This window comes from Microtus oregoni, unplaced genomic scaffold, assembly GCF_018167655.1.
Source record: "Microtus oregoni isolate MIOR12 unplaced genomic scaffold, Mior012 000096F_ref0000112, whole genome shotgun sequence".
NCBI classification, from domain to species: Eukaryota; Metazoa; Chordata; class Mammalia; order Rodentia; family Cricetidae; genus Microtus; species Microtus oregoni.
In genome coordinates, this window is record NW_024544709.1 from 1,200,165 (window position 1) to 1,212,278 (window position 12,114).

At 36.8% G+C, this 12,114-nt stretch overlaps 1 protein-coding gene across 3 annotated transcripts in view; it reads right to left on the reverse strand.

The window, feature by feature from the left end:
* The window catches only part of Vps37a (VPS37A subunit of ESCRT-I), a 33,191-nt gene that overhangs the window by 12,661 nt on the left and 8,416 nt on the right, over positions 1–12,114 (reverse strand). For all 3 annotated transcript variants that reach the window (XM_041644468.1, XM_041644466.1, XM_041644465.1), the window contains exons 2-4: positions 8,440–8,514; positions 6,779–6,893; positions 5,959–6,059 (exon numbers count right to left, since the gene is read on the reverse strand). In XM_041644468.1, the coding sequence (XP_041500402.1) occupies positions 5,959–6,059; positions 6,779–6,893; positions 8,440–8,514 (291 nt within the window). The remainder of the gene's footprint in view (positions 1–5,958; positions 6,060–6,778; positions 6,894–8,439; positions 8,515–12,114) is intronic.

The window sequence follows — 12,114 nt, forward strand, 5'->3', positions numbered from 1 at the left end:
ATATTCTGTGTGTATGCCTGCAGTCCAGCAGAAGGCACCAGACCCCATTACAGATGGTTGTGAGCCACCATGTGGTTGCTGGGAACTGAACTCAGGACCTTTGGAAGAACAGGCAATGCTCTTAACTTCTGAGCCATCTCTCCAGCCCCGGGACAAGTAGGTTTATAATTAAATTAAATTATATAAATTATAAACTATAAGCACCTCAAAAATAAAGTATGGTTCCTATAAAAAGGAGGAAGAATGCTCTAGAAAGCAAACAATCCAGTTGCTCTCTGTAAAAGTCAAATACATCATTATTGAGTTTTGATATTCCAACGATATAATTTAGTTTTGTTTCTTTATTGAGAGCATTTTATCCAGAATATTTATACAAGTGGGTGTTGCTAAATGGCTTTTGATTTTGGGCAAAATGTATCTTAAAGTTAGACTTTTCCTAGAGATCTTGAAAGAAAAATTAAATATATACATGAGCTACTAAAATATTAGAAACATTACAAACAGATTCATATGTAAGCACAAACGTGTATTTTAAAGAGTAGCAAGTCATTACTTGGAACTTAATCAGAAAGTAATTCAGTTAATATTTATTTTAGCAAGATATTTTAAAATAAACATCTTTCCTCCCATAAATGTAAGAGACTGGCCAGCTTCAATGGCCCACACCTGTAATCCCAGCACTAGGGAGGTAGAAGCAAGCAAATTTCTATGAGTTCAAGACCATCCTGTCTGCAAAGAGTTCTAGACTACAGGGCTACATAGGGAGATCTTATCTCAAAACAAACAATTAATTGAGAAGAAATCAAATTATAAAAGAGTCAGGAGTACTTCAGGCATAAATGAACACTGAAAAATGTAAACATCTGAGCTAATAGTAAGTCAATCAGGCATTCTCCCAGGAAAGAAAAGAGATTGATGGGTATATTCTGGAGATGATACTAAATACTAACTACTAAAACTTTATACTTTATATTGGTATATTTTTGTAGGACTACTATAATTTCATTCAATGATAGAAATTAACCTGAGCTGGACATTTTATTAGAAGAAAACATCCTTTACAAATTTTCAAGTATTCCCTAATGAAAAATTTGCAAGAATAGAAAGAAAATAATCTGAAAACAGAAAACAAAGAGATAGTACTTCTTTCACAAGAAAAAAATGAATTACAGAACCTTAATTATTAATTAAAAATTAAAGCATAGCATTGGTGAATGGCTAGAAATATATATATATATATATATATATTTTTGTTTTTGTTTTTTTTTTTTTTGTTTTTCGAGACAGGGTTTCTCTGTGGTTTTGGAGCCTGTCCTGGAACTAGCTCTTGTAGACCAGGCTGGTCTCGAACTCACAGAGATCCGCCTGCCTCTGCCTCCCGAGTGCTGGGATTAAAGGCGTGCGCCACCATGGCCCGGCTAGAAATATTTTGAAATAAATAGAAAATGCCGAAAAAGTTATTAAGGCTTGAAGTAGAAACAAAGTTGAAAAACAGTGTGGTCATGTTTAACAAAAAAAAAAAAAAGTCAAGAGCTCACATTTATAATAAGATAGAAACTAATAGATCAAGAATTATATACAGTTTTAAAAATCTTGAACTAAAAGAAATCTTTGGAATGTTTCAACCTTGAAGTGGGAAAAGTATGAAAGGATTTCTATAATTCTAAATTCAAAAGTTATAAAAAGAAAATAATGACAAATTTTACACTAACAAAAACAAAACAAGCTGGGCGGTGATGGTGCACACCTCTAATCCCAGCACTTGGGTGGCAGAGGCAGGCAGATTTCTGTGAGTTTTGAAAAAGACCAGCCTGGTCTACAGAGTGAGCTCCAGGCCAGCTAGGGCTGTTACACAGAGAAATCCTGTCTCAAAAAACCAAAACCAAAGCAAACCAAACCAAAAAAACAGGCCCAATATAATACAAAAAAGGTCAGTGTTTGAATATATCCCAGCAAGCCCTTCTGGGCTTGCTATCCCCAGCACCACCAACAAGCTAACTAACATAAATCAAAGCGAAAGTCAAATCAATTGAAAGTCATATCACATATTGAAGGGCAATTTCTCTAATACATAACAAATTTCTAACAACTTTACGGCAAGTGGATGACATAAAATTAAGCATCTTAAAAACAGGAAGTGATGCTCAATTTAGCTGTTGAATAACAACTAAATTTTAAAAACTATTTTTTATGCTTACAAAATGGGCAATGATCTATTTTGACAATATGCCATACCTGAAATGGAGATGGATAAATGAGCATTGTGTGTGTGTGTGTGTCTTCCTGTAAAGTTGCTGAGAGACAATGCTTTTAACACTTTTAGAAGGTGTTTTCCTTACTGGACAGTTGCTAAAGCACTGCCTGCCCACTTCTGAAATCCATTGTTAATACCTCTCAAAGGGGCTTGAACTTTGCTTTTCTTAAGACTTAGGGGAAAAAAGAATGGGAGACAGGATTTTAAAGCACAGGAAGTCTTGTCTCTGATACATTTGGCAGGTCTTTAATTCATCTCTGTCCTGTCACATGAATTACAGTCATCAAAGCCAGGAAAGTACCTTCAACACTGTACAGAAACTTTCATACAGATCATCTAATTCTCTGGGTGTAGTTTCTCTTGCAAGAAACAATGGTTAACTTTCCAAACATATGAAGCTCTCTTCGGATGATCACAGTCAAAAGTCCACCAGGCACCAGCCAACTGTCTCTTTGTGCTTTCAGCCTTTCACTTGTTCATGAGAGCACTTCTCGTTTTCACCCCTGCGTGGCTCAAACTCTCCTCCATACTTTAGATTTTCTTTTCTGGGGGCAGGGGGAGTAAGAATTTCATTTCCAGGTGCTCCCCCCAAAAGTTCTACTGGCTACAGATTGTAAAACTTATGGATTAAAATAACTAGGCTGGTGTTAAAGGCTTATAACCCTACGTATCCAGAGGTTGAAACAGGAAGAACTGTGAGTTGAAGACTAGCCTGAGTAACAGTGTGTCACTGTCTCAAAATTTAAAAACAGGTAAAAGCTGGGAATTCAACCCTAGCCTGGCTAGCTTGGTTCATAGTTTGAGCCTTGGTGCCATACTCTCCCAGAAAATACTGCATGAGTTATGACAAAAAATAACCATTAGAAAAAGTTAAGACAGTTTCAGAGATTCAAGATTTATATTGGAAGATAAATTTTGAGACTTAAAAATTGATAAAGTTTTAATATGCCCTCATATTAGATAATGAGTGTATTTCAAATTCAAATTTTAGGTTGTGTAATCTGTATTCTATGTATTCTAGACTCTCCAAGAGCATTAGATTCCAATCTCATTTACTATATCTGATGGATAGCATGACGACTTATGCTGACACTCTTAGCACCCATTTAAGAGCTGGGCATAGAGACACACATCTGCAACCCCAGTATGAAGGAGGGGTAGGTGATAGAGACAAGAAGATCCCTGGAAGCCACTGGCCAGCCTGCCTAGCCAAGTGATGAGCTCAATGTTCAGCGAGAAACTTTGTAGCAAAAAAATAAGATGAGCAGTCAAGAAAGAGATCTGAATAGGAAGACATAAGATATCAACCTCTGGATATACATATATATATACATGTACACATGCAGACAAACTAAAAAATATATATCTGGTGCCATTTTAATTTCTGATCTTTTACAACTTCTAAATTTAATCTATGTCACTCTAAACCTTCATAAAAATGCATCTTATTACTGGTCTTTTATAATGTGATAATTATTTTATGGGCCTCTGCATTTTCATTTTAGTAAGTTAATGTTTCAATTTCATCTCACACTTTTCTCCTTTCCTGTGACCCTTCTCTCACCTTTCCAACTGAATCTAGAGCCTCACATATCCATGACAAAACTATATTTGGCTGAATCACTAGATCATGGTATGCATCCAATAGAAAGGATGATCCAAAAGCAAAATCAATAACCAAATTTTATCCTATGGTCAGTTCACAAAGCAAAACCACAGCTCTATCAAAGCAGTGAGCCCAGTTGGATTTCAGAATCCGTTTTCCCTCATTATGGGTAGAGTAGTCTACAGTGGTCTACCATTGCACGCTAGATATACGTGAGGTAACAACCTTGTCATTTTAATCTACCCTTCTTCTGTTTAAAAGATGTTCTTAAGGAACACAGCTGAAAACCCTCCTCTATACCTCTATATGAGTGTGAGCCTCTTATAAAATAAACTGTGGGAGTTCTTGTGTGAGACAGCGTGAATATATTTTTGCATATAGGATACAGGTGAATTTTTGTGATCAGAGATGTGTCAGACTATATATTTTTAAAATAGCTACAAATCTGTAAGATTTTCAGAGCACACTTCCCACAAACATATGGTTTCTTGAATTCTGCCACACTAGAGAGAGATGGAGTCTATTTCTTCTTCTTTTTTCAGCCTGAATGTACTTAAAATGCAGCAGAAATGATGCTGTGCAATACTCATAGCTATATCTGTGACTATAGGTAGTAGAAGGCAGTACACCTTCTACTCAGCTGGTCCAACCTCTCTCCATGTGGCATGCTGTGAGGAAACTCAGACCGCCTTAAATGGTAATAGCTCATAGCCTCCACTACAGTCTTGGTGCCTGCGAACAAAAACTGCCAGACAAGAGAATTAAATGAGTTTTCATATTATTCAATTGTACTTTTCTTCTTCTTTTCCTTCTTCTTCTTCTTCTTCCTCTTCTTCTTCTTCTTCTTCTTCTTCTTCTTCTTCTTCTTCTCCTTCTCCTTCTCCTCCTTCCTTCTTCTTCCTCTTCTTTTTTTTTTTGATTTTTTTTTTTTTTTTTGGTTTCTCTGTGTAGCCCTGGCTGTCCTGGAACTCACTCTGTAGACCAGGCTGGCCTCAAACTCAGAGATCCATTTGTCTCTGCCTCCTGAGTGCTGGAACTAAAGTGTGTGCCACTACCGCCCGGCCTCAATTACACTTCTTAAAGCCAAGTCAACTAATGGAAAAAGTAGAACAAAAGAGTTGCCACTAACACCTAACCGAACTATAGGTTCATAGAGAAAAATGTCTAAGCATGGTGGCATAGGCCTATAATTCTAGCCACCCAGGAAACCAAGTCAGAGATGACAACTTTAAGCTCTGCTGGTCACATTGCAAGTTCCAAGAAAGTCTAGGTAACAGAGTGTGACCCTGTTTTAAAATCTAAGATTAAAATATGCTAGGGATGGCTTTCTACGGCCCTGCTTGACACATTCAAGGCCACAGGTTCAGGCCTCAAATCCCTAAGACACACACCCACATTTTACTATTTTAAGGACAAGTTCTAGTATGATTTGTTGTTCATGTTAATGCTCTACTCAGGAAATTATTGGAAGATAGTAAATGAAGAAACTAGGAGACAACCTTTTTTAAAAAGAGAAACAAATAATCTAATATATGAAAACAACAAAGGAAAGCTTGAAGAAAAAAACAAGGGGAAGCTACTGAATGAGATCTGTGTGACAGGGACAGGGTGTAACTAGCAAGGAAAACGGTGGGGGGCACAAACAAACAAAAACAACCAACTAAACACAGAACCTAGAGATTATCTGCCTGATAGACATAAACAAAAGTGAGCTAAAAAAAATCAGCAATGGCTAATATTTATGAGTTGTGTAACAAACACACCAAATAGACTTATGTAGCTATCATGATATAATAAGAGGAGAATGGAAATTTTGTGGCAAATAGAACCCTCATCTATTACAGTAAGAGGTCAATAGGTAATAGCCAAAATGAAATTCAAGAACAGTCCCATGAGCCTATTGTTGAAAGACGGTGGGTAAATAATCAACTACATGAGAAATACACAGCCCCCTCTGAAAACTTTGGCCTTATGGGCATGAAGGTGAGTGTGTGGCAATCAGAAGACTGTCTTTGTTTTGAACATCAATTCCCCTAAACTATATTTTAATTATGATAAATGAAAACATGTTAAAGTTACATACTATAAATATACTTACTATGGAAATGCTGTTGAAGTAGGAGCTAAAACTGGAGGATTCTTCCAGAACTCATCCAAAAGACTTTGAATAATTTTTCCAAGATCTGAGTGCATTGTAAACTGAAAGTAACAGTAATACATAATGATAAAAACCCTCTCCAAACACAAACAGTAACAGTAATACACAATGATAAAAACCCTCTCAAAACACAAAATTTCATGGGAATAAATCTCATTTGAAACCTTAACCAATGTCTGCAGGTAAAAATAACTAGGAAAGAGTGATGGCTCAGTAGGTAGGAACACTTAATGTTTTGCAGACGACCCAGGTTCAGTTCCTAGCACCTACAAGGCAGCTCACAACCTATGTAACCCCAGATCTAGATGATGTGACACTGTCCTCTGACTCTGTGGGCACTGCATACACATAAACACTAATACACATAAAATTAAAATGAGGAAAAAATAAAGAAGTAAAGACACTGTGTCAACATACTAACAATAATGATTTACAACAGTTTCCTATAGAATGCATACTATAAATATTTAGTAATTAACAAATCAGGTTAAAAGTCTATTCAATCGATAATGAAGCTTCCCACACTTCACACTTCCCAGTAACTTGATTGTCAGAGGTAAACACTCAGGGTATTTAAGCTGCAACATGTAACATTATCAACCACATTATATCCAGAACTTCAAGTCACTGGCTTAAGTAAACAGTATTGTCTAAGGAAACCAATTTCAAAATAAAAATTTTATTACACTTCAGATTTCTAGAGCAATAAACTGTAATAAATGGGTAGGTTAATCTGATATAAACTATAGCATATACATACATTGCTTACTAATGGAGAGGTAACATACAATCCTTGATTATCCATTAAGTGATGTCTTATTGGTGGATAAACACTAATCACTGGTTTTTCCTGAGGAAATTGTGGAGGAAGTAATCTAGTAAAGAAATAACACACACAAAAAAAACACAAACAAATGAAAAAATACAACATGTAACCATAATTCTAAAACAAAGTTATTTAAAAGCAAGTTAAATTTTCACATTGTCTTATATGGATTAATTCTTAGTAACACATGCTTTATTATAAATATTGAGCAGACTGAAAATATATGAAAGGCTATATTCTGGCAATAACACAGTAATTGAATACAAGAGATTCTTTTTAAAATGGAATATGGGCTCCATGCATTACAGAAAAGTCTTTTTAGCATGTCAACAAATTGATTTCCAAGCTAATAAAACTTGCTGAATAAGAATCTCAGCTAAAACATAGATTGTCCACCTGTACAGCAAATCATGCAAAACTGCCTGACTATTTAGTGGATTATGGCTCTGGCCATGTGTTCAAGTGCGTGTGTGCGTGGAATCCTGCCCGCAGTAGTCTGGGCATGCATACACTACACTACAGAGGAAAGGTGAGAAGCAAGTACTAGACTACACTACTGTGCTTGTCATCAAACCCTCGCTCATCTGAGTCCTAAACGCTGCGCTGACACCTCTCCTCACACTGGTGCAAATCATGGGGGTTTAAGACGAAAAAGCTCTTAATTCAAAAGTCAAAAAATCAATCTTTTTTAAGTACTACAAAATTAAGATTAGTTTATGAAATATTTTAATAGAAGTTTGTTAAATCCAGAACTCTGTTTCTTAAATTTTAAAAACTCAGAATGTTTCCCTTGAGGCTTTTCTGCTTATATACTGGTTAAGGAAAGTACTTCTCGACATTATCAAAATTGGATTTTGTTGGACTCTCCTCCCTACATCTACCTAGGCACTAGATGGGAAATTAATTCATTTATATAGCTAAAGTTCATTTTTGTTATTTTTTTTTTGTTTTTTTTGTTTTTGTTTTTTTTTGGTTTTTTGAGACAGGGTTTCTCTGTGGTTTTGGAGCCTGTCCTGGAACTAGCTCTTGTAGACCAGGCTGGTCTCAAACTCACAGAGATCCGCCTGCCACTGTCTCCCAAGTGCTGGGATTAAAGGCGTGCGCCACCACCGCCCGGCTTATTTTTGTTTTTATAGGTCAAGATTTTTAATTTTTTTTTTAAAGAGGCGATAAGTGGCCTCTGGAGCCCATGAGTCCATGTTACAGCCATTTATTATGACTCTGTAATATATCCTAATTGGTAAGGCTTCTATATAGGTTCATAAAGCTCATAATGTATTTTAATTCTTGCCAGAGATATATGTTCATCCTTAGATTTGTTCAGAGAACAAGTATTTTATAAGGCCTCCTATGTCCATGTGTTAAGCAATAAACCACAAAGTTTTTATTTCACTAAGCTGAGCACTATTTTGTTATAATTACTATGAATAAGTTCATTTAAACAGCTATATCTGATATTAACTAAGAGTCAAGACAAAAAAGTTAGTTCCTATTACATGAAATATAGATTACAACTCTGTTCACACATTATTGTCTAGCTACTAAGACATAAAATTAAAACCTAGTACACAAAAATAGAAAAGAATTTTACTTACATATTAATGTTAATTGTTAGGTTGTTTACTGTGAATGGCAATCTGTATTCTACATCTTTTTGTATTTCAGCTATACTGTAAAAGAAAAAGTAGAAAAGATATAAAAAGAGATCAATGCTATAAAAAAAACTGTTACTATAAAAACCAAATGTTAGATGCTATAGCCTACAACTTTTTAAATTCTAATCACAGCATTTGGATAGGTGATATAATTTGTATCTAGAGAGAGAATTACTATAGTTGGAAAGACTTATCAAATATGCAGGCAATAATATTCTGTAATATCCAGAATATTATTATTGTTATTATTATCCAAAGGGTAAGGGAAGGATGCTAAGGAAAACATATAAGGAAAACTCAGAATAATCTCAGGTTGATTTAATATAATTTTATCCAACTCATCATTAGTAGAAGCAACTAGAAGCCTTCTGGGTAATATATGTCAACAAGTAGCTGAGTTCTGCTAACTATGCCACTATCCAGCTTTACGGGCAGCTGGGGATGACTGGATCTGAAGAATTTAAACGGAGCAGTCCCAATGAGTGTCTCTTTAAATGGTGACATAATGGCTCCTGACTGCTTTCCACCTTTCCTCTTCTTCCCCAAAGGAGCCTACTTTTATTCTGGGTAGCCATATGCTATAACCATACTCTTTCTTATTACTAGCTGTTGTTAAAGACTTTATGTCCCAGCCAATGAAAACATAGGTTAGTAGTGGGGTGGATTTCCAAGGAAGCCGCTTACAGTGGAATCCCAACTACTAGCTCTTTCTGCCTTTTTGCCTTCTTCCTACTTCCTGTCTGGATGCTAGGCTTGCATGGTAATAAGCCACTTTGAGGCATCCTATTAGTAGGTGGTAGGCACTACAAAGCAATGAAGTAACTAGCTAGGGTCTTTGATAAGTATGAAACCACTTTTGGTTTTTGTTTGCTTGCTTGGTTTGTCTTCTTTGAGATAAGTCTTATTATATGTAACCTTGACTGACCTGGAACTCCCAATGTAGCCTAGGCTGGTCTTGACCTTAGAGAAGTCCATTTGCTTCTGCTCTAAATACTGGGATTAAAGACAAGAGTCACCATGCCTGGCTTAAATTTCAAAATAAACTTTCTTCTTGTTTGAGCTACTACTTTGGGAGTCTTTGTTAATGCTATCAGAGCAGAGTTCCCAAATAAAGCCGTTATAATCTGACATCCTATAAGGTAAATCTAGAAACTATGGAGCCTCTGGGAGCTCACCCGAAATGTTAACATTCATAATGGTTCTAAGGGGGAACACACAAAGTAGTACTCATTAGTTGACATAATGGAGGACATTTAGTATTCATTAGTCTTTGAAAGGTCTAGCAAATATATAACACTTTCTGTTATTTTATTCCTTTTAGTTATTTCAAACTAACAGTTTTACAAAGTTTATTTTCCTCATTTTTTGGATTAGTGTATTTTCTAGCCTTCAATAAAAACCTAGCCTCTCAAAATATATAAATCTTATGTATTTTGAAATGTTTCTAAGTGTTGGTGTCTCAGTTGTAAAGCACCAGCATGACCAAGTCAACTTATAAAAGAAAGCATTTAAATGTGGTCTTGTTCACCGTTTCAGTGGGCTGGCCCTTGACAACACCATGGCAGGGAGTATAGCAGCAGGCAGGCATCAGCTTTAGCTGATGAGATTACAGTATGAAAGATAACCATAAAGGATGAAGCTTTCAGGTCATAGTCAACTTGATTTTTCCTTGCTCTATGACTCAAGTATACAGTGTCTTCAGAAACAGGGACTGGGAACCAGGGTGATCCAATGCTTTTCCTGATGCCCTGATACATAAAGAAGAAATGTAGTTCCTTGTTACTAAAACCAGGAATATGCTTGGCAAGGCTAGTAATGGCCTGAAGCCAGGGCCTTGGGGGAACAGTAACTTCTGATCCTGGGAACTTAAATCCTCCCCCCCAAAGGAGCTAAGTTATCAATCCCCAGGCCACTGTGTGCTCAGTCTGTGCGCACCTGAGATATCCTGAACTCCTTTTTAAACTACATTCCTTGATTAGCTTCCTGCTGACTTCCTCCCACTGTATGATAGCTTTCTGCTGATTCTGTCCCATTTTCCCCTGCAAACTATATATAAGATGCTGTACTTCTTGCATAAGGCATCAGCTTATGCAAGACCTCCTAACCCCAACTTCCTTGTCTTCTTTACTTTTCATCCCAGGTCCACCTGGTCACAGACCTGTCACTGAAGAACAGGCTGCCGGTTCAGGCTGATAGGTTCTTACCATCTATTATGGTTAGAAAAGCAATCATCAATCCTGCCCATCTGTGAACGCTGCACGCTAAAATAATGACTGGCTAGCCAGTTTGTGCACTGCTGCAACAGTGGCACAAACATAATGGGAAAACCCACTACTTTCTGAATGAGTTTACAGCACTCTCCACAACACAGTACCCATACCTAGAACCATGACAGAGATAAGAATCTGCAGCTAAACAGGTCACAGATCTAGGGGAGAACAGTTAAGTGACACAGAAGTAAAATCCTAATGACTTAGTATTATATGCATAGACTGATGCATCTCTCAAACTTCATCAGGAAAGCTTCTATTTACAATACATAGTGATTAACAAAGAGACCAACAACTGACCAAGGTACAGAGAGTAAGAGACTAAGGAATGCTCAACCCTAAATGGGCCATCTGTATCAAATGCTCTCCTCTCAAGGTTCAGAGATCATTGTTTAAGAGAAGAAACACTGTAAGAGTCAGAGGTGGTTGATAAATACAAGGAAGCAATATCCTCCAGACATGGAAAGGCAGCTGTACATATGAACTCAAAGTAATTGTGACAAATGCACAAACCACATGCAAGTTTAAATCAGACCAAATACTAGCATGAAGAGGGGAGGTGGAAGCCGGGCGGTGGTGGCGCACGCCTTTAATCCCAGCGCTCGGGAGGCAGAGGCAGGCGGATCTCTGTGAGTTTGAGACCAACCTGGTCTACAAGAGCTAGTTCCAGGACAGGCTCCAAAACCACGGAGAAACCCTGTCTCGAAAAACAAACCAAAAAAAAAGAGGGGAGGTGGACACCAAGCCCTGCCCCTACCTGAGGAACTACTGGCAATTATAGTTGCTGGAAGAGGGAGAGTTAGCTTTTTTTTTTTTTTTTTTTTTTTTTTTTAAGAGTGTCACCTCTTGGTCAACTATGCTCTGGTGGAAGGCCACACATCTGAGGATATACAGATAGCACAAATTGGATTTAATGTGGAAATTTGAAAAAAAAATAAAAGCACAAAGTTAAGTGGATAGAGAAGGGAAATGGACCTGCAAGTATGGAGAAAATAAGCATGATCGAAATACACTGTATGGAACTCTCAAATACTAAAATAGTAAGTAAACAACACAAAGAAACAGCTAAGCTAGATTCAAACAGATAATCAGTGTCAGGATTTACATGATCTTTATGAAACCTTCTCCCTGGGGATGGGATTTAGGCTGATACCATCCTCCACTATATGAATGCCACATAATTAAATGTTACTAAAACAAAGTCCTATTTTCTTTATTCCTCTACATTACCAAGATGTCACTGCACAAGGAATAAATAGTGAAAGAATCGTCTACCAGTTCAAGTAGAGAATCTCAGTGACTCAAAGCAAGGCTTATTAAAATAAAGATAGACTCCCTGAGTTCA